The 23,261-nt window shown below is 36.7% G+C and overlaps 3 protein-coding genes across 6 annotated transcripts in view; all 3 read left to right on the top strand.

The window, feature by feature from the left end:
• The window catches only part of ttbk1a (tau tubulin kinase 1a), a 32,376-nt gene extending 15,757 nt beyond the window's left edge, over positions 1 to 16,619 (top strand). For all 3 annotated transcript variants that reach the window (XM_052569903.1, XM_052569902.1, XM_052569904.1), the window contains 5 exons: positions 2,107 to 2,311; positions 2,443 to 2,606; positions 3,400 to 3,943; positions 12,959 to 14,460; positions 15,272 to 16,619. In XM_052569903.1, the coding sequence (XP_052425863.1) occupies positions 2,107 to 2,311; positions 2,443 to 2,606; positions 3,400 to 3,943; positions 12,959 to 14,460; positions 15,272 to 15,713 (2,857 nt within the window). In that variant the 3' untranslated portion in view covers positions 15,714 to 16,619. The remainder of the gene's footprint in view (positions 1 to 2,106; positions 2,312 to 2,442; positions 2,607 to 3,399; positions 3,944 to 12,958; positions 14,461 to 15,271) is intronic.
• Positions 16,620 to 17,164: 545 nt separating this feature from the next.
• Positions 17,165 to 21,276, top strand: slc22a7a (solute carrier family 22 member 7a). 2 transcript variants are annotated; one of them, XM_052569905.1, is made up of 10 exons: positions 17,165 to 17,742; positions 17,982 to 18,085; positions 18,520 to 18,674; positions 19,010 to 19,178; positions 19,295 to 19,418; positions 19,498 to 19,607; positions 19,689 to 19,903; positions 20,004 to 20,112; positions 20,226 to 20,432; positions 20,653 to 21,276. In XM_052569905.1, exons 1-10 carry the CDS (start codon positions 17,347 to 17,349, stop codon positions 20,738 to 20,740), a joined length of 1,677 nt encoding a protein of 558 aa, XP_052425865.1. In that variant the 5' UTR covers positions 17,165 to 17,346; the 3' UTR covers positions 20,741 to 21,276. The 2 variants fall into 2 exon arrangements, with proteins under 2 accessions (XP_052425865.1, XP_052425866.1); XM_052569906.1 differs by lacking the exon at positions 20,653 to 21,276 and having other exon boundaries at positions 20,230 to 20,401.
• An 86-nt stretch (positions 21,277 to 21,362) lies between these two features.
• LOC127968601 (PAT complex subunit Asterix-like) lies at positions 21,363 to 22,820 on the top strand. The gene is made up of 4 exons (XM_052569901.1): positions 21,363 to 21,531; positions 21,977 to 22,082; positions 22,219 to 22,316; positions 22,477 to 22,820. Exons 1-4 carry the CDS (start codon positions 21,482 to 21,484, stop codon positions 22,541 to 22,543), a joined length of 321 nt encoding a protein of 106 aa, XP_052425861.1. The 5' UTR covers positions 21,363 to 21,481; the 3' UTR covers positions 22,544 to 22,820.
• Positions 22,821 to 23,261: the final 441 nt, after the last annotated feature.

Here is a 23,261-nt window from a genome sequence, read left to right as displayed (position 1 = left end):
ACAGCCTTCATGCTTTTAATGTGAAATTAGCCACAGCTAGACAACAATTCTTATCAAACCTTATAAACAGTAACTTAAATAACACTCGTACTATTTTTACCACTGTTGAGAGACTGACAAACCCCCCAAGTCAGATTCCCAGTGAAATGCTCTCAGACAGCAAATGCAATGAGTTTGCTTCTTTCTTTTCTGAGAAGATCATAAATATCAGGAAGGCGATTAGCACATCCTCAAGTAATGCAGAAATCAGACAGAATAGGCCACAATATCAAAAATATACTATGTCTATTTTTGAAACAATTGATAGCAAAATTCTGGAAGACATAGTGCAGCACCTAAAATCATCAACCTGCTATCTTGACACACTTCCCACATCTTTTTTCAAAAGTGTGCTTAACTGCTCAGAAGCAGATATCTTAGAAGTGTGGTGAACACCTCACTTCTTTCTGGGACATTTCCAAACTCCCTAAAAACTGCAGTTGTTAAGCCCCTCCTGAAAAAGAGCAATCTTGATAACACCATTTTGAGCAATTTTAGACCAATATCTAATCTTCCTTTTATAGGCAAAATTATAGAAAAGGTAGTTTTTAATCAGCTGAACAATTACTTAAACTCAAATGGATACCTGGACAATTTTCAATCTGGTTTCCGACCGCATCACAGCACAGAGACAGCACTCATTAAGATAATAAATGATATTTGCTTAAATTCTGACTCTGGCAAAATATTGGTGCTGGTATAGCTAGATCTCAGTGCTGCGTTTGACACTGTCGATCATAACATACTACTAGAGAGACTGGAAAACTGGGTCGGGCTTTCTGGGAATGGACTCAGATGGGATGGTTCAGGTCATACTTAGAAGGGAGAGGCTAGGAAAGCATAAGTCTAAGTGGACATCTATGACATGTGGAGTCCCACAAGGCTCAATTCTTGCACCGCTCTTGTTTAGCCTGTATATGCTTCCACTAATTCAAATAATGAGAAAGAAAAATTGCCTATCACAGCTATGCTGATGATACCCAGATTTACCTAGCCATTGACTCCCTCTGCCAATGCATTGATGAAATTAATAGTTGGATGTGCCAGAACTTTCTTCAGTTAAATAAGGAAAAAACTGAAGTCATTGCATTTGGAAACAAAGATGAAGTTTTCAAGGTGAATGCATACCTAGACTAGGTCAAACAACTATAAATCAAGGCAGGAATCTTGGTGTGATTCTGGAGACAGACCTCATTTTCAGTAGTCATGTCAAAGCAGTAACTAAATTAGCATACTATCATCTAAAAAACATTGCAAGAATTAGATGTTTTGTTTCCAGTCAAGACTTGGAGAAACTTGTTCATGCATTTATCACTAGCAGGGTGGACTATTGTAATGGGCTCCTCACTGGCCTTCCCAAAAAGACCATTAGACAGCTGAAGCTCATCCAGAACGCTGCTGCAAGGATTCTACCTAGAACCAGAAAATCTGAGCATATCACACCAGTCATCAGGTCCTTACACTGGGTGCCAGTTACATTTAGGATTGATTTTAAAGTACTTTTACTCGTATATAAGTCACTAAATGACCTAGGACCAAAATATATTGCAGATATGTTCACTGAATACAAACCTAACAGACCACTCAGATCATTAAGATTGAGTCAGTTAGAAATACCAAGTGTTCACACAAAACAAGGGGAGTCCTCCTTTAGTTACTATGCTGCCCGCAGTTGGAATCAGCTTCCAGAAGAGATCAGATGTGCTAAACACTAGTCACATTTAAATCTAGACTCAAAACCCATCTGTTTAGCTGTGCATTTATTGAATGAGCACTGTGCAAATGTCCGAACTGATTGCACTATATTTTCACTGTTTTTTTTTTATTTATTTTAAAATAATTTTCAAACTGTTTTTAAATTCATTTTAAAGTAAATGTTTTAATCATTTTAAAAGTTTTAAAATCGCTTGTTTTAATTTTGTTATTATTTTTCTTCATGATTATTTTACTTTCTTTTATGTAAAGCACTTTGCATTACCATTGTGTACGAAATGTGCTATATAAATAAACTTGCCTTGCCTTGCCTTTAAATAAAAAATTGATTGTGATCTTTTCTGGGACCTTTAGGGTCATAAATATGACCACAATGCCTGGTGACCTTCAGAGGGAAAACACAGATGATGTTGTGCAGGACGAGCACCTAAGCGACCAGGAAAACGCCCCTCCAATTCCTTCTGGCCGGCCAGCTGATGGTAACCAGTTACCTACAGATGCAGATGGATGGGAGGAGACAGACTTTAATCGCAACAAACTCAGGATTAACCTTGGAAAGGTGCAGAGCAGTATAATGAATATAATCCAATCAAATACAGTCACACTAATTCATTTTTTTAAAACAATTAAACATAATAATCCATTTTATAAATCAATTTCCCTTAAATCTTTTTGATTTTAATGTTGCAGGGAGGTCAAGAAGAAGATGGTAGCCGGGGTGTGTGTCCTGTGTCGCCTCAAAGAGGTTTGGACTCTCCAGGTGTGCAGGTGCACTCGCTCAGGTACCGACGGCTCAACAGCCCTGAATCTGATCGCATGTCGGCCGCTGATGGACGGGACGGTTATGGACAGCGGTGAGGCGTACATTTATTTTGTTTTGATATTCATAATAGTTTTAATTAACTGCGTTATTTAAATAAAGGGATTGCAACATGAGCATTCACATTAATGTTTGAAATTTTGGGATGATTTATAATTATTATTATTTTTTTAAATAAATAATACATTTATTCAGGAAGGATGGATCAAATTATTTAAAAGTGACAGTAAAGGCATTTATAATGTTACAGAATACTTATATTTCAAACAAGAGCTGTTATTTTGTACTTTTTATAAAAACAATTTTTCTTTACCATAGTTTCCACAAAAATAAAAGGCATGACAACGATTTTCATCCTTAATAATAATAAGAAGAAATGTTTCTTAAGCAATAATTCTGCATATAATTATGATTTCTGAGGGATGGTATGACAATGAAGACTGGTTTAATAACAATTCTGCTTCACATCTCAGAAATAAATTACATTTCAAAGTAATAATATAATACAATTCATTTAATATATGAATCTATACTATATTACAATAGAAAAAAGTTATTTAAAATTATAACAATATTTCTCATTATTACTGTTTTTGATCAAATAAATGCAACTTATTTAAACAATTTTACTCACATCGGACTTTTAAACAGTAGTGTATGTAATCCAATGAAATTACATAAATATATACAATGTTGACCTTTGAAGTAATGTAATTTATTATTATATAATATTTTGGTCACAGTGTCCATTCATACTCTTGTACTGAATATTGTACTGCTCTTTGTATGATTTAGCATTAAAAATTTGGAATTTATTCCTTTCTCAGCTCTCGAATGGACATCCTGGGTTCTCCTTCTCGGCACGTTTACTCCTCCCAGCCTGCTCAGATGCTGTCTGTCGATGGCTGCCGCGGAGACCGTGGTCGTAATGAAGCATCTGCATCGGTGGACCAGGAAGCCCACAGCAATGCCTTCATCCGCTCTGTCCCACTTGCAGAAGAAGAGGACTTTGACAGCAAAGAGTGGGTTATCATAGATAAAGAAATGGAGCTCAGAGACTTCCACCATCTTCCAGGGGCCGAGCCCACCACTTCTGGCACCACGGATGAGGAGCCGGAGGAATTACGCCCACTGGAGGAAGGAGAAGAGCGGCGGAGACATAGAGGGACAGATCCGTCAGTCAGACCCAAGATGTCACATGGCGACCACACTACACGAGGCATGCTGCCTCTTACTGAGGAGGAAGCATCCAGGAGGAGCGGGAAAGGCCAGTCAACATCTGTGGAGAGCCCTGTGCAGTCGCCCTGTCACTCGCTGCCCTCCGGACGGCCGCGGTGGAGAGAGTCAGATCCCAACGGACCTCAGAGACAGGTAAGACTGTCCTCACTAAGCTGCACTGACATTCTTATGCTGAAGATGGAGTGTGTTGGCTGGTTTGAGGTGAATGAGGTTGAGAATATTTGATGGTGGTAAAGAAATCATAAGGTCCAGTTAGAAGAGCTTTGTTTACAGACACTTTTAACATGGTTTATACTTTGCATGCAATGTTTTAGAGCACTTGACATGTTGAAGAATAATAGTCTAAACCATATATTTAAAATTAGATCAGGAAAGGGATGTTTATTGTGCACAAACCAGCACTTATCAGCAGAGAACTGGATCTTATCGGCTAATAAGGAAATTAATTAAAATAAAAGATGGCAGGAACACAATAATGTAATTTCTTTATTTTCCATGGCATTTTGATTGATTGTTAATTCTCTGCTTGCATATCATTGACATATATTTCCAAAATGCTATTAATATATTATTAAAAAAATATTAAAATATTTTACACAATTTAATACAACTTTAATACAAAAAATTAAATATACATTAACTTTAAAATCTTTTTGAAAGTAATTAATGCTTTTATTTAGCAAGGATACGTTAAATTGGCCAGAAGTGACAATAAAGACATTTATAATAATACATAAAAAAAAAAAAACATTTCAAATAAATGCTGTTCTTTTGTGCTTTCTGTTAATCAGAAAACCTTGAAAAAACTGTGTCATGGTTTCCAATAAAATATACAGCAGAATAAATGTTTTCAACATGTTTTTAGAGCAGCACTTCACATATTAAAATGATTTCTGAAGGATTGTGTGACATTGAAGACTGGATATTGAATATTTTGAATATTCAGCTAAATTTATTTTCCTTCACAGTTTAAAATCTAATAAAACAGGAAACATTTACTTTAAATTTAAACAATAATTTACATTATGACTTTTTTATTTATTTATTTTTGACTAAATAAATGCAGCCTTTGTGAGCATAAGATACTTTTTTAAGAAACACACACACACACACACACACAGGATTTAAATACTGTATGTATTTGTATTACATTTTGTAAAATATATAACAAAGCATTAAAATCCTCCTTGCAGTACTTTCCATTTTCCTTTAAGTGTGGTGCCTGACTTTTTTAGTTATAGAATAACCTACATAAGGGATTTCGTTTACCTTACAAAGAAATTTGTTCACTTCCCACTTGAACATGAAATACTGGTTCTGAAGACATGTTAAGAGCACTTTTCTTTTTAATTTTAAAATAGCTTATCTGTCTTAAAACAAGCTTTTATTCATTACAAAGCCAGTGCTGTTGGGGCGGTGCTGTTGTCTCACTTCACTATTTACAGGGTGTGTGCCTATCTCTTGTTCCCTTTCTTCTCTCTCCGTCTGTCACTCGCTCTATAATTCACTATGTCTGACACAGACTCATGCCTCATCTCTTCTTTTCTGACCATCGAACATTTGATTTTCACATGATTTGGTACAATATAATGATTCTTCTTCGTTCATGGTTGGTATTTTGAATATTGGTTGAATGCAGAAGTTTAGCTGTAACTAAACTGCTCTGAGGTAGTGTGCACACTGCAAAGATGTTCGAGGTACAAGTGAATTTCAATAAACTATCATTATCATATGTAAAGAATAATGAGTCATTCTTACTACAGCCTGGAATATGGATGTTACCCTAAGGATATTTTTACATCTTGCAACTGTAGACAAAGCATGGCTATAAAACAAATCGTATGCCATTTGTTATGAAACCATTGTCCACTGAGGCCATTGTTCGTGTTATTTTCTTTGCATTATCTAGCTGTTCAGTTTAGTTCTGCACACACTACATGAATGTAATAACATTTCAGTTGCTCACACCTTAAAAATGATAGTTTGATGATGATAATGATAAGATAACAATTATGTTATCATTTACTCACACTCATGTCATTGCCAACCTTTCTTTGTGAAACATGAATGCAAGTAACCAAACAGTTTAGGTTGACAGTTTAGAATGACGGGAGGATGAGTAAATAATGACACAATTTGTATTTGTGGGTGAACTCTCCAAGTGAAAAAAAAAAACCCTTAGATGTATTTGAAATACATTTATTTTGTGCCAAGTATACTAAAAATACATTTACATACTCTATGTATGCGCTTAATAAAAATACCCTGCAATTGTACTTGGTATACTTAAAGTCTGCTAAATTGGATCAACTCATTTTGAACGTAATGTATTTAAATTCTGCAGAAGGAGTGCTGGAGTCCAACTAAAAATATGCTGAAGTATATTTGATTGTGCTAAAGTGGAACTATTGCAAGTATACATACAGTACTTCAGGTACACTTTAAATATCTTGCATTTAAACACTGATATTAATACAGAGATCATACAGTCCTTATTTCCAGTTACACTACAACACATTTTAGGCATGATATTAAGAAATGTGCATTGTGCAATAAAAAAAATATTTAAAAAAAAGTTTAAGTAAGTCTTAAGGGAAATGTCAATAAATATGTTAATGGTTTGAAGTATACTTAGTATGATTTTTTTCTTTTTTACTATTGTGTCCCTTTAACATTTCATCATTTTAATTCAGTTGTCACTCCTGTATATAACCAAACCCAGTAACAGAACAGGTTAAACATCTAATTTAATAGTATCTGCAGTGTGTACATAGCTCACATTTCTTTTCTTTTTTTCCAGATAAATAACTGGATAAAATATCTATTTGGTTTTCAACAGTTTTCACAGGAAACACAACTATCACTCTTAGGCTAAACCAGAGGGTTACATGTATCTTTTTAATTATTTATTTATTTATTTTTTACCTCGGAACTGTCTTTGTGTTATTGACTGCATTGTTAAAAATCAGTGGTCTACTGCTGAACGCTTTTCTAAATTTCTTATATTCTGACTGTGATCTGTTTTTTTTTTTTTTTTTTGGGGGGGGGGGGGTTGCTCAGCACTAAACATATTAACATATATTAACATATAAACAGATTCATATTAAAATGATTCATTTTCATATTTTAATGTTTGTCATCCCTCATAGTCCAGAACGAACAGAATGTGTGAAAAGATTTCAGATGCACTTCACCACTAGGGTGAGCCAGATGACAGTTTTGCTCATCATAGTTAGCTCAACTTAGCCAGTTTTAATTGTTCTCATTTAGCCAATAGGAAATACAGCAGAACGCAAAGATGTGTAGTATAGTTTTCAGGGGCATTTTTCTAAATTATATTTGGAAAAACTTGTCCCTCATATTGTTTCGCTGTAAACACAGTCACAGCCTTTTCAAGCTGAACTGGGATTGCTGGATTGTCTCTTTTGAATGATAGCCGAAACCTCAAATCAAAACAGATGAGGATGCTCATTTTCCCAGCAGTCTTCACCTTTTAAATGCCCACTGTCTTTTGCTCGGCCTTTCGCTCAAAATCACGTATGACGCGTTGATTTCACCCACGGAGAAAATACCAAGGCTGTCGCTGGAGCCACAAAAGAAGAGTGAAAGAGGTGTTTGCGGTAAGCACAGTTTAGGCTAGTCCCTTTTGTACCTGTCTGATGAACTTGCTCATTGTTTTTTCTGATTTGATTTCTGTTTTGTCATCATTTTATCCATTTTTACCCATGTGTGTCTGTGTTTGTATGCCTGACGAGTCATTTTTCTAAAGTTGTCTGCATTCACAACGATGGTTTTCCGATCAGCAAAATGGTTAAAGTACTTTTGTCTCGAATCTCTCGTCTTATTTTTTGTACATGGACATATATGGCACATTTTTGAGAGGTGGATCTGCATCAAACGAACAGCCTCTGTGGAATAAAGAGGCTCTCAATGTTGGCCGCTCAACCAAAAAGAAAAAAACATAGCTATCCCTTTAGCTTTGTCTCTTGTGAAGACTTGTTTCCAGGCAACCCATTGTAGGTCTGTGTAAAGAGAGACCGTTCCTCTCTTTCCTCTGAGTGTCTGGCGTTCTCCGCACTGCATGCGACTGGGGAGATGCCTTAAATGTTACAAATACACATCCTCCACTCAGCTCGTGAATTTCAACACATGTTTTTCTCTTGTTTTATTTCAGCTGGATGACGACAGGCCACACTCGGGCCCGCGTTCCAATCAGCTACGCCGTCTCGCCTCCTATGTTTTCTCGTCTTCTACGTTGGAGACCGAACAGTACCCTCACGCCGGAGGATCCTTCATCCAGCGCAGCCGCTCAGCTGAAAGCAGCCCGGCTCACGGTAACATCCGATCGGGCTCAAGACGTCACGCTCCTCTGCAGCCGCCCGGAAGTCCACGCAGCAGGCACTCCATGCTCAGCGTGTCCCGACTGCAGATACAGCAGATGCTGGCCAAACTAATGAACAAGAACAGCTGAGGAAAGCTGATGTAGTCTCTTCTCATACGCCCATATGAAAGACTTTTTTTTCTTAACAGGATGATGAATTATTTTTGGGAACTTTTCTGATGCAATAAACTGTAGAGGGCTGTAAGAACGGAATTTAAAGAGAATGCAGTGCTTTTTCACCTGCTCTTTATATAGTGGTGGTCAACATTATGAAACACTATTATTTTCACCAGCTAAAATGGTTTTAAGTCAGTTATTTCTACTTTTGCTGTAGTGTGTCAGTAGAAAATATCAGTTTACACTTCCAAACATTCATTTTGCCATTAATTGTAATAATCCAGTGCGATTTTTGTTTGACAACAGCCAGTTCTGCACACAGAGATCTGATCTCATGATTTCTTGAAGCATCTTGGAGACTTCGCCACAGTTCTTCTGGATTGAGTCTGTCTCAGTTTGTTCTGTTTCTTCAAGTTATTCCAGACAGACTTATGATGATGAGATCAGATCTCTGTGTGCAGCACTGGCTGCTGTCAAACAAAAATCTCACTGCATTATTACAATCAATGACAAAATGAATGTTTGGACATGTAAACTGATATTTTCTACTGACACACTACAGCAAAATATAGAAATAACTGACATAAACCATTTTTAGCTGGTGAAAATATTAATGTTCTAATAAGTTTGGCCACCATTGTATCTTGCACTTTCGGCTTGTCATGAACAGATGTTTTAGTTATTTTAACCACTCGTAGATTAAAAATCGCAAAGGTATTCACAGACTAATTTTATTTTCATTATCTGCAGTTGTGTTTGTGTACCTCAGTTGCATGTGTGTCGCATTTCTGCAGTTGTGGCCACCCTGAAATATATCTGATCACATTATTTTAGCCTGAAGTTGAAGTCTTCCATGCAAAAAACAAACAAACAGACAAACAAACATGAAAAGATTTTTGTTAGTTGTTTTTACTTTTTTGATGGTGTTTGTCATTGCATTATGCATTTTACATTTTGTATTTAATCGTTTCATTTAATCATAATTAAGGCTGTCAAACACTTTATGAGCCATCGTTCATAGTACATAATGTTCCTTGCATACTGTAAACAGGCTTTCAATTTTAGAAAGATATTTCAATTTTTTTCTGTGCTCTGAAGGTGCTTTGCCTCACAAAGGAGATGTTATACAAGTTAAATGAAAGTGTTTTAAATGTATAATGGAAACATACTGTATGAGCAAAAGGGAATAATATGTCTATACTTTTATAACCAATGGAGTGGCATGCTGGAGTCTGGTTATCTCCTGCCAACTAAATTTGAGATAATTGAGTCAGCTGTTTAGATGCAGTCATAAATGAAAGTTCAGCACGCTGGATTTTGGTTTCTCAGCCACTGATTAAAATGATCATAGCCAGATAGTATGCACAAGCAAATAAAACAACAAAATGCATTTTCCATTCCTTTGTGTTTAGGAAGGTGTGTAGGCAAAAGCTTCCATATCTTATTTAATCATACATTTATGTGCATAGAGGTTTGAATGCACCGTGTAAGCATTATATCTCATTGAATACCTCCTAGTTAGTCTTGGGTTGGATGCAGAAATTTGTGAAATGCAGTACTGTGCTTAAGTCTAAGGCCACTAGTATTTTCACCAACAAAAAAGGTTTTAAGTCAGTTATTTCTATCTTTTGCTGTAGAGTATCAGTAGAAAATATCAGTTTACATTGCCAAACATTATTTTTTGCCATTAATTGTAATAATCCAGTGAGATTTTTGTTTGCATCAGGAGTCTGACAGCAGCCAGTGCTCCACACAGAGATCTGATCTCACAATCATCCAGTGTTTCTGGAAAAACATGAAGAAACAGAACAAACTGAGACAGACTCAATCCAGAAGAACTGTGGCAATGTCTCCAAAACACTTCAAGAAACCTGCAAAGCTACAGTACTATGCAAAGTTTTAGGCACTTGTGTAAAAAATTCTGTAAAGTGAAGATGCTGTCAAAAATAATGCCTTAAATAGATTTGATTAATTAATTTCTAATTATAACTAAATTAAATCAACATTTGGTGTGACCACACTATGAGTAAAAAAAAAAAAAAAAGCTTTTGTCCTATAGGTGCACTTGTGCATTGTTTTTCAGGTAGGTTTGCTGGTAAGTTTCTTGAAGGATCTTGGAGACGTTGCCACAGGTCTTCTGGATTGAGTCTGTCTCAGTTTGTTCTGTTTCTTCATGTTATTCCAGACAGACTTATGATGATGAGATCAGATCTAAAACTTTAGCACAGTACTGTATGTTACTGAGTAGCAAAAGTGTGATTGCAGGACTGCTGTAGGGTCTTTTGAGTACTGTTTCTCACTAATGCACTTTAAAAAGACACCGAATTGGAGCCATATCAGTTTCCTTGGCGATTAAAAACAAATGCCATTGATTGCAATAAGATGTGAACAGTGATTTTGAATTGAGAGGTATGAGAGGTGGTATGCTTTTGTCTTCTTTAAAATAAGGGCATATTCTAGATATATTATGTACATTAGTAGGACATAGACATTTAGTGATTAAATTCACCTTCGTTGAGTATTCTTCACGTTATAGATATTGGTGAATGAAGGTTTTTTTTTTTTTTTAGCTTAACCTATGCTTGAAAGGAGAATAACTCTTGCTTCATGACACAAGAAGCATGACTGAGTTGTGAAGGTGGATGGATTATTTTTTCTCGCCTCTTTTCAGGAAAGCAGATTAAATGGTCATGATTTGTTTTAAAAGACATTTACTTTAACTAGTATTTTTTAATGGCTCTAATTTCTAAAACTGGTTCTTTTTTCTTTTTCTGTTTTTGCTCATTAGAAAGGGGGAAAACACAGGCATAAAATGATGACATTTCAAAAATGACTTGTTTCTGGTACTGTCACAGTCATGGCTTCTCACATGAATGTACTGTTTATATACCCAAACAGGCTGCTAACTCTTGCACTTCTTTTGCACATCTGCTTTTGCCTGGTTTACATCAGTGTTTTTAGCAGTAATTGAACAGAAATGACACCGAAATTAAAGGTGCAAGAAAAATCAATATTGTTGAGACTGTCCAGGTCTGTTGACCAGGAAGTACTGGAAAGACTGCGATGTTAAAAATCTTGTTTTTTGCATGACTAACAAATGAAGTTGGTTCATGCAACTGAAAATGTAAGAAAATGTAATATGGCTTATGTTATGCCTTTATGTTCCATGAATTGTATGTTGATCATTGATTTACATAATAAGTGATTAACAGAGCAACTTGAAGTCTTTTTTAAACCAATGTATTTTATTGAAAATATCCAGAATATTTAATTGACAAATAAATGTGCATTGAAGCATAAAAACAGGGGCAGCATAGGTCTCCCTTCTATCGTTGTGCTGTCAAGATCTACAAAATACAATTAGAAAATGTTAGCATGGCCCATGTTTTTTTTTTTTTTTTTTAGTTTATGTACACTGTTTACACAATTTTCTAAGGCCTTTTAGTTCATCTCTACCTGAACATCTGCATGTGATGCTCTGAAATACCAAAAAGAAAGTAATTTATTCTGTCACACCCAACTGAACTGCTCTTATGTCTAATGAGTTTTACTTTATGCCTATACACAATGCCTTTGTCACAATAACACATTTTATATGAAGTAAAATGCTGTATCATAGCTGTAATTTGCATGTTGTATTATATTTGTTGACATGTTGACTGCAGGGTCATTCAATGTATGTAGAACATATGGAGAATGTGATGGATCAATGACGTTTGGAGCATAATCTTCGATTGATAAGCTGTGAGAAGCTTCACGTGAACTACAATGAACTCTATAATGTTGGTACCTGTTGAAAAGCAACAATGTACACAAAACAACAGATAAGCTCTAAAAGAGCTGATACAAGCACCGACTGTTGTCGATATTTAATATATTCAATATATTTGCAATTAAAAACAACTATGTGTCAACGGTAAGAGTGGTAATAGTGTGTGCTGTTAAATAACAAAGTGTAAAAATAAGTTGCTGAAGGTTTTATTTGACTTTTTAATGTAACCAGGCAAGTCACTTAAGATCAAGATTCACATTTACAATGACAGTCTGGTATTGTTATCTAATATAAATGGGCTATGATCTGTTAGATTGATGTACAATAAGCATATGATCTTTTCTATCACAGTATCACTGTACAATACGCTTGTAATATTTCCACGTAAAGCATGTATTTTAAACTCTTTTTTTTATTACAGGATGTGTGTATATCAAGAAAGAGAATCCTGAATACATAAAAGCATGTTATCTGGCTGGTTTTAGTCTATGTATTGTTTAGAAAACCTGTATGTTGGGATACACTTGAAAAAGAAAAGGCTAAATATGACTGGCTGCTGTAAAAGGGAAAATTCTTTAACACATTTTTGTGCCTTTTTATGTATGTAATCTAGACAATCTTGAAACGCTTGTGTACAATTTAAACAAAATTAAAGTCTTTGAGAGAAAAAAAAAATCAGTTGTGTTGTGTGGTTGACATGAATAGGAATGATTCTATTGGAAATGGATAGAAACTCCATTCTGAAGTACATTATATTCTCATATGCATTAAGATATGAACCCACTGAATAAAAATGTATCATAGTTTTTTTTATATTGCCTTACAATTACATGACATGACAGCATTGTAACTTGTGCATGTGTATCTTCTCTTTTAGGTCCCAACCCTGAATGAGCCTTTATTGTCACCCACTGACTACAGGACTAAATCCCCATCCTCAGAGAAGGAAATGTTCCATATCCTTCCTAAACTGCATGCAAAGAGAGCCGACTTCCTTACCGTCATGCTTACAGGAAGCCTACACCAGCGACGGGCCTTCACGGCCACACCACCTGAGACACAACATGAAGGACCCAAAGATGATGACGTCACGAAGAGTGAATCTAGTAGTGGTGCGAGCGAAAAGAGCACTGAACGCAGTCAAGATGGGGCTCCATCTACCTTAGTGGCCGATGATCCACACAAGGAGCCAAAAGAACCTGGTTCAGTTGCTGATGTAGATCCTGACCAAGAGGATGTCTCAAATACCCTTGTTTTGTTTTCACCAGGAGACATGAAAAAGTCTCCCCACGCTATAAATGGGACTGAAATGGATCAGGGTGTGGAAGGATCTGATGCCCCTCAAAATGAGCAGTTGGATAAAGATGGTCGACTACAGGCACAGGTCCAGGATGACATAAAACAGGCAGAGAGGCCTACAGATGGAAGGCAACCTGATGCAACTGCTGTTGACCCATCCATACAGACATCTAAACCAGTGGTAACCATCTCAACAACTCAAGTGGCCTCAGCCTCAACTGCATCACCCCCTGTCTCCAAAGTGGAGCGAACTTTTGTACACATTGCAGAGACAACCCATCTGAATGTGATGTCTTCCAGTGGTTCACAGGTTCATGAACTTTTAGAGGAGGTTGAAGGAAAATCAAAGGCTAAAGGGATGGATAAGTCTTCCTTTTCTCAAGGGCCAGGAGAAGTGACATGTGTCCAGTATGAAGTCACCTCTCAGACTCTTACAGAGGGACCCCAGGTAACTAATGTTCTGGATAGGTCTTTGCCAAACGAGATTACTAAAAAACAAGACGATCTTTTGGTTCCTCTACCCTTAGAGTCTAGGGAATCTATCCATCAAGATTCATCAACTGACCTCAAACAGGACAAGGAACCAAAAGAGGAACATCAAGAGGAGAACACAGTACTTGAGAGTGTTTCTAAACATCCACGGCCAAGGAGCAAAAGTCGAATTCCTATCCTAGTCCCGGAAGAAGAGCCAGGATCCGAACAATCCCTGTCCACCAAAGAACGACTGCGTAGAAGAGCCATGCAACAAGACCTGGCCCGTCAAGTTGTGGAAAGACAGCGACAGGGTCGCTGGATGAGATTAAATTCCAGGACTTCATCCTCGTTATCTTCTGGAGATGAGCCTAAGAGACCTTCAGAGACTCTTTCAACTACTGGCTCAGAGGAAGATATTCCTGAATCTGATGATCCCATCAACAAGCTCAAGAAGGAGGCTGAGGAAAAGTACCGAACTGAGTGGCACAGCAGGATCCCACGTCCAGTCACACCAATAAGGAAGCCTTCAACAAAACTAGTAGTTGCAGTTCCTGTTGTCCAGCCTGAAGCAGAGCCTCCAAAATCAGAACAAAAGGCAAGCAATGGGTAAGTCTAGTTTAATATAAGTTAATTTTATTACTTGTGCATTTTATTACTTGTACAGCTTACCCTAAGGTAAGGAAGAAGCAAAAAAATAAATAAATAAATGAAACCATCTAAAGATTAAATTCATTAAATGCAGATTTTGGAGGGATAAAGTTTAAAGTGGTCATATTATGTTATTTTACAAAGTCTTGATTTAATAATTGTGAAAAACACATTATTATCGTTGCCTGTTCTAGTGCAGCTCAACCAGGTCTTATGCCATTCGTTGATATTTGTGATATCACAAATCCCAGAAAATATGCATTGTCGTTCAAACGAGTTGTAGTTTTTAAAAGTGATTTCTGTTTAATTAAATATCTCCTTTTGAAGTGGACTTTGAGCTTTGTAACTTTGCAGATCTTTTTTTATGCTCAAACAGCCACATTAGAGACTAACTAAAGTTGAAAAAGCAAAATAGGACCCCTTTAAATAAAATGTTGAGAATAAATTCATTCAATTTCAAGAATAAAGTATTGTGTTAACCCCCCCGAAATAAAAACATAAAATTTAAATAAAGTATTGAGGATAAACTCATACTTTGAGTAAAAGTTTATTCTCAACTTTTTATTTTCACTTTTTTCTCATGAAACACATTGACTGTATTCTCTAAATTTAATGATTTTATTGTCAACATTTTAATTTTTTCTTGAAATTTAATGAGTTTAATCTAGCATTATAATTATTCTTTTATTATTGCTTGTCCTTAATCCTCTTCAGTGATAAGGTTATACATTAAATAGACTAATTTTATTTTACAAATTTTTCACCTTAGCCCAAAAGTACCATCACAGTCAGGATCAAGTGCTCCAGCATTTCACACAAGATCGAAATCAACCCTGTCCCGCTCAACCATTTCAAGTGGAAGCAATCGCATCCCACTTTCCTGTGTTCCGGCATCATCCCGTCGCAGCTTGAGCACCGCAAACTGCACTTTCTCTTCAACCCGTATAGCTAGTCCTTCACCCCATAGGCTACACCTGCGAACTGCAGTTAGCGAATCCCACAAGCAACCATTTGCTCTCCGAGCCACTGTGGAGCTCCCAGTGAAGTCTAGGACTACTGCTTGCAGTGGTCCTGCAAAGGACGTCAAATCATCACCAAACCAACCCACCACATCTGTCAGGAATCGAACCAAAGCTTCTGCTCACTCGAAGAACACAGTTTCCTTGAAAAGGGAGAAAAGCACAAGCAACAACACACCTGCAGCCAGATAAGACACTGTGACTGCTGTTTACTGGGATTGTTTCTTCTCAATTACTTGAACATCTTGCCTCAAAATGTAATCTGCCCCATTGACTTAAATTGACCTTTTTATTTAATTTAATGTTCTTCCTCATCAATGAATGGCTAGTTTCAATTTTGGATTCTGCACCAAATAATTGTATGCTGTACTATAAGATGTAGAGCTTTCACTTTGATGGAAGTTTCTTGGAACATAATAGAGGAAATGTTGCATTTAGCTTACACGGTGCTATACTGTATATGTGTTGTTCTGTTGTGCATATTTCATTTAATATATGGTTTTTGAAGGTGTACTTTATTATTAATTAGATGCCAAGTTGGCTTTGGCCCTTGACACAGAATAATGCTAAAATGAGAAAATATCAAATTATTAACATCGGAAACAATCATAAAGTATATTAAATGTATTTAGCCAACACAAATTATTATACACCACCAGACACACATAACGTTGTAAAATCTGCCACATATCTATGGACAAATGCACAAATTTCCTCTGGTCTGCAGCTCGGCCCTCTTTGTAAACCTTGTGATGATGGGCATGCCTTGTCTTTAGCTTGTTACGTGTTTGATGATACTGCTGTATGCTTGTACTGTACATATTCTTTTCAGTATTTCTTGCAGAGACCTCTTTATTTTTATCAGGCAAAGGAAATGGTAAAGTATTTGGGTTTTAGTTTTGTTAAAGGAATATATTGTGGGTTCTACACCGAGTTGTCTCATTTTCTAAGCATGGCAGAAATCACACAATTATTGATAATTGTCAATGCAGATTATTTCTAAATGAACAATTCCCACCTCTTTTGCTCTTTCTACAATGGTGAGATGTTAATCAAGATTTTTGTTGAAATAAGGAGCATAAAATGATTAAGTCTTAATTGTGGTCTGTTGTTGTTTTTCAACACATTTCACATTCTTCTCATTCTTTGAAAACATTTACACATTGAACTGCTTATATCAAACTGATTCTTTTTAATCGATCATCTAAAAAGATTCAAACATGCTCATGTTATTTACCAGATTGAATCAGACAGTGACTGAGATCACATCTGAATCCCCCACAGAGCTTTGTTTTATAAATTAATAACATAATTATAAATGTACATTTTTATATCTGTTGGTATTTTTCATAAATATCTGAAATTCAAGAGTTAAATTAAATTGACCAAATCTTGCAACAGAAAAAAAAGTATTTTCTCCTTTAATACAGATATCTCACTTGCTATTTTCAATCCAAAAAAGGTCATTGTGGAACCAATGTATTTTCTATTTCCTCTCTCCAGCTAGTCAGGTGAGCGATAGTGAACTTTTAAGGCCTGGGACTCTTCTTTTTCTTGAGCTTACCAAAACAAAGACCTTCTTGTGTCTCATACAGACCCTGAAAAGCATGACTGGGAAGAGCATTATGATAACATATAGCAATTCAGCATTTCACATCTCCTCAGACTATTCCCTGCTCACCATAAATGACAGACCAACCCAAGTGTTTCTCCAGAACTGAGCAAATTTCATCAAGGAGATCTTTATTCTGATGGGTGAGTAGAACATACATTAGGAACAAAGAAGAAAATCAAATCTATCTGGTAGCTCATCTCACTTTCAGCTATGAGGTTTGAGGACGTCCTTCATGAAATTGGCGGCTTCAACAAGTTCCAGTTTCTGGTTCTATACATCCTATGGCTCCCACGCGTCATCCTACCTCTGCACTTCCTGCTCCACAACTTCATCTCAGGTGTGCCACCCCACCACTGCTCCCTGCCTCACTTGGACGACCGGTACGCAGCTGGCACAGAGAAGGACAGTGATGAGGTCCTGGCACTTGGCATCCCACGTAACGCAGATGGGTCCTACAGCTCCTGCAAGATGTACCCCCTTCCCCTGAACTTTGACCCTAATGCTGACCTCTCCCTAGTGTATGGAAACCGATCAAATGTGTCGGTGCCATGCCAGCACGGATGGGTATATGACCGTTCACAGTTCACATCAACAACCGCAACTGAGGTAAAAATAAACAAAATGCTTTCCTGTACTTAATATGTTGATGATATTTTGAGTTACTTATTATATCTACTTCAAAAGCTAGAAGGATTTTGTCTTTTCCCCCCTTTTGAAAGGGTACCATAAAAATTGACTTTATTTCACCAGTGTATTCTCTAACAAATATGTTACTCTTGGTTTAGTTAACCTTTATAAGCATATAAGCTGGAATATTGAGGTATGATTTCTCTCTCTTGTTCCAGTGGGATTTGGTATGTGACAACAAAAAGCTGAACCAAGCCCTTGCCACGTTTTTCTTCATTGGGGTGACATTAGGCGCTGTCATGTTTGGCCAGTTGGCAGATAAGTACGTTAATGTTTTCTATTAATCTTATGTTCTAAAACCATTTGTTACATGCTTTTTTCCTAGGACTGTTTATTTTCTAGCATTTCTTTCATCAGTGGTGCTTATATGAGATTCCTTAGGCTAAAAGCCGGTCATATTACTTTTCAACAATCAAGTGTCTCTACTCACATGACTGAGGTTGAAAAACGATTCATTCCCCTTGATTTGTTCTGCATAGCTGACTTGTACACATTTATAATCATTCTTTGCTTTCACAACAGCGTTCAAATATTCGTTTTCTCATTATTTGTCACGGAACGTCACACATCAAAAATGCTTACCTCAGGCTATCTGTATAACAAGCATGACAGAATGTATCCACAGTTTCCCATGTGATTTTTAATGTGCGAATATCCAGTGTGGTTATATATATCTTTTTTTCTATCACTCCACAGGTTTGGGCGTAAGCCGATGATTCAGGTTTCCTTTGTGGCCAGTTCTATTTTTGGAATAGTTGAAGCTTTTTCCACATCTTACGTGATGTTCGCCATAGCAAGAACCTTGTGTGGACTGGCCCTGACCGGGATGTCTATCACCACAGTTGCCCTGTGTATCTATCACTTTCTTGTTTCTTTTCAATCTCTCTAGTCAACATGAAACCCGAGATGATCCTGTTCATATTCTTGTGAATGATTCATTGTGATTTTAATGCTTTTGAAAATGCTTAAAAAGAAGCTCACTAAGTAGCCTATTTGATAAAAAAAAAAAAAATCTATTCCCAAAAGATTTACATCAGATTCTGGAATAAAAACAGGCTGAGCATACATATCATACATGTTTAGAATAAAATACATGATAACTATTGTTTTTCATAGTTTCAGTCATGTCATTTTGCTGTTTATGTTCATGCTGATAATACCTATATAAATTCTGCTCATTCTACAGGTGTTGAGTGGACAGACGTTAAACACCGCACATTCACAGGTACCATCATCAGTCTCGGCTGGAGTGTAGGGAACATGCTTTTGGCTCTTTTGGCATATCTCATCAGGGACTGGAGGCACCTCATCCTGGCAGTGACTTCACCTTGCCTTGTGGGCATAATTGCCTGGTGGTAAGTGGTGGAACTGCACCGTAAAAAAAAAATAACACTGGATTTTTAGGCCTCTAAATGTGCTTCATGGATAGGCCTACATTCATATTTTTCTCCTGTGTGTTTTATTTCAAAAGGTGGATTCCTGAGTCTGCAAGATGGCTGCTAGCCAATGGCAGGGTGGAAGAGGCGCAGAAGTATCTCATTCAGTGTGCTAAAATGAATGGAAAGCACAGTTACACTCATAAACTAGACACTGAGGTAAACATATCCAGCTATCCTCTAAGTTATTATTATGATAATCAGTTTTGATCTCATCCTTTACCTCTTGATTAAAAAGACCTTAAAGAAAATCACCATTAGTGAGGTCACCAACAAGAATCATTCCTACCTTGATCTAGTGAGGACACCGAAACTGAGGAAGATTGTGCTTTTATCAGGGATTTTCTGGTATGTGAGGAATAATATATATATATATTTTTTTCATTGTGAAACAATAGTCAAATTATGTGAATTTATTTAAATCTACAGGTTTGCAGTTGCTTTTACCTACTATGGCATCAGCTTCAACATCACTGGGTTTGGCCTGAACATCTATCTCACGCAGTTTGTCTATGGAGTTATTGAAGTCCCAGCTAAGGTGGGGACCTACTTCACTCTGGATTGGATTGGACGCAGAAATGGCCAGGCGGGGTCTCTCATTATAACTGGAGCTCTGATTGGACTAAACAGTGTAATCCCAACAGGTTCTCCTTCATTCTTTATCACCTCGTTATACCAAATTTTATAGTGGATGTTAATTCTTTAAGAAATAATGTATTGGATTTGTTGTGCTGTTTCATCCAGAGTTTTCTGCGGTGCGGACAGGGATCGCAATTATTGGGAAGGGGTTCTCTGAGGCAGCGTTTACCATTGCCTTCTTGTACACATCTGAGTTGTACCCTACTGTACTACGGTAACTTTTATATTTTTGATGTAAAATTATTCTTAGACCAAAACACATTTTCCACTTTCCATTTTGTTTTTTGAAATGAAAGAACTTACTCTGCTTCTCTGAATCTTTCCTAGGCAGTGTGGCTTGGGCTACACCTCTTTTATAGCACGTATTGGAGGTTCACTGGCTCCCATGGTCATATTATTGGAGGACATGTGGCACTTTGCACCCTCCCTAGTGTTTGCTGCCACTGCAGTTCTCAGTGGATGTGTGGTCTTCCTTCTGCCTGAGACCACGAATGTTCAGCTTCCAGAGAATATTCTGGATATAGAGGAGGGCAGGTATAGTATATAAGCATACCAAAATAGCTTTCTGCTGAATCATACTAAATGTGTAGTACTATTCCACCTATGAGACTTTAAACAACCATCCCACATAACATTTTTAAACAACTTACACTACATTCAAGGTATACGATTTACCAGTTCACCGTAACACTGGATCTAATTGTGAAATGCTATACAGTATATTTTCTCATAGTTATTTATTTAATTATTAAAGACACACAATGACCACGGAATCGGAGAGGGATGTTGAACTGAATGAGATGAATCCAGCAGCTCCGAATTTACAAGAGAAGGATTCATGAAGACAAATGCTGTCAGAAAACAATGATTCCTTATGGTTCAACGCCTTAATGGACAGATGTGAATAAATAACATCAATTGTAAGACATTTATGGTGCACAAGATATATATATATATGTATATTTGATGCTCCTGGGGATGAGCTTGCACAAGACTAAAAACACCAGTAAAGTCAAATCTCACTGAATAATAAAAAAAAAGCTGTCTATAAAGATTGTTGTTGTATTTTTTTTTCTTCTGTAGCTTTAAAAAAATAAAATATAATGGTGCAAATGTTTTATGTTCTTGTTCATTATGCATTTATTCTTGCGATGAAAAAATGCTATGGAATGCTATACAAACAGTATGTATTACACCCTTTTATATTTTAGAATTGGAGTTTTGATATTAGCACATTATCAGTGACTATAGTGATGTTTTAAAATGATGATTTAATGGTAACAGTTAAAACAGTTTTGATTAACAGTATTTGCATTTTAATAATAACTTGCCTGTAAATTGTTTTATCTCAAATAAATACTAATATTACACTGTCACCACAGTTATGCATTCGAGGTCTCTTGTCTGTCAATCATCTATCAATTACACTCCACAGCGGCAGGGGGTGCAAGTGCATCACATACAGCTTTGAGTTTGAAAACAACAGACTGAGGCGTGGTAGAGTCTCACGGGTCAGCTGTCCGCTGACGTGCTGCTGCTGAACTCACAATTAAGTTTGAATTTTATGAGGATTTTATTAGAATATGACCGTGAACAACATGGCAGATCCAAGACGACCGAATAAGATTTTTCGGTGAGTAGTTTGTCCGTATTTGAGACTATTTAAGAGATGACTGAGATGAGAGTTTTGATCGGCTTTCGTTAGCATCACCGTTAGCAACAGTTCGGCTAATGATTAGGCGAGATTAAATCAGATTTACATGGAAGACAGTTAAATAGAATAAATAGTTTTTTGCGTAATAACGTTACTGTGTTTTAAATGATGACATCGATGTAATTAAAGATCTGTGCTAAATGTATAAATATTAATTAAATATGTATTAAATGTTAGCTTATTAATGTCAGCCAGCTATCTAACAAGTTACAATTGTATGTATTGGATCACAGTTTTTTGCACGTTTGACGTATGTCATTTATTGTTCAACTAGATATACGTGTATGGCTTTCTCTGACGAAATTGTGTGATGTTTGTATTGACAGCATTAATATTCAAGGCACATTGTGTTTTTGCTTTACAGCTACAAGCCTCCCAACACAGAGACTAACCCCACGCTGGAAGATCCTACACCGGATTACATGAATCTGCTCGGCATGATCTTCAGCATGTGTGGCCTGATGCTCAAGGTGACTCGACCCTCATCTTTACTGCAAACATTGATGTTTATTTTATGCTTGTCATTGTTAATGACTAAAACACGAGCAGATTGATGATCAGCTATGATTTAATGTTCAAATTGTTGTGTATTTGTGTTTTTGGCAGCTTAAATGGTGCGCATGGATTGCTGTGTATTGCTCGTTCATCAGTTTTGCCAATTCCCGAAGCTCAGAGGACACCAAACAAATGATGAGCAGCTTCATGTGAGTTGCTTATGCTCGTGTGTTATTCTCCTAATGAATACAAATATAGGATGATTTCATTATTATTGAATGTTTTATAGAATACTTTAATCTACCTAAAGAAATCATTCAAATGTAATGCTTCCCGACTGCCAAATTAAACATACGTTCATTCCTTCAGGCTGTCCATATCGGCAGTCGTGATGTCTTATCTGCAGAACCCACAGCCCATGTCGCCACCGTGGTAACAAATAATCCAAACCCAGTAAGCCATCTCAGCAGGGATGGCATAAGAACCAGCTGATCCACCCACAGTCCTTCTGGACCGCAGGGATGTACACTCATCAGTCCAGCTGGCCAATCAGAGGCTGACAAATTGACTGATGTAGCTCCTGTACGATCGTTTCAAGTTTTCCCTGTGCTCACCGGTTGTTTTTATGTATGTTACCATGCTATACTAAAATATTCATATGCTGTGAATGATTTTGAGAAATAAATCAGCGATTTTGTGCGCTGCTTCAAACATTTCTTTGTGGCTGTATTTTTCATATATACACAAGTAATTAGTGCTAATTAGGACACTTTGAAGTGCAAAACTAGAGATTGATGTTAATGTATTCATCCTGATGCTGCTGCTGCTTCTGACTAAATGTTCAGATGGAAGTTTAAAAAAGCCTTTTATTCTAAAAGATTTTTCTGAGGAGATACTGCTGCAAATTGATAAATATTACTGTACAGACATGCCAGTCTTGTTCCTCTCACTGTGTCCAAGATGGAATCATGCACAGGCCTGGAGGATTTAAGAAACAACTGGCAACTCTAGAGCAGATTTTTATTCATTATTAGTATTCAATTTCTTATTAATAGGAGCAATGTGCGCGCACACACACACACACACACACACATATATATATATATATATATATATCCTTTTTAACTGTTGGTTTTATAAAACTAGGGTGGTTT

This window comes from Carassius gibelio, chromosome B11 (genome assembly GCF_023724105.1).
Source record: "Carassius gibelio isolate Cgi1373 ecotype wild population from Czech Republic chromosome B11, carGib1.2-hapl.c, whole genome shotgun sequence".
NCBI lineage: Eukaryota > Metazoa > Chordata > Actinopteri > Cypriniformes > Cyprinidae > Carassius > Carassius gibelio.
The sequence above is the reverse complement of the archived record's forward strand: the minus strand, read 5'-3'. Positions and strand labels throughout refer to the sequence as shown.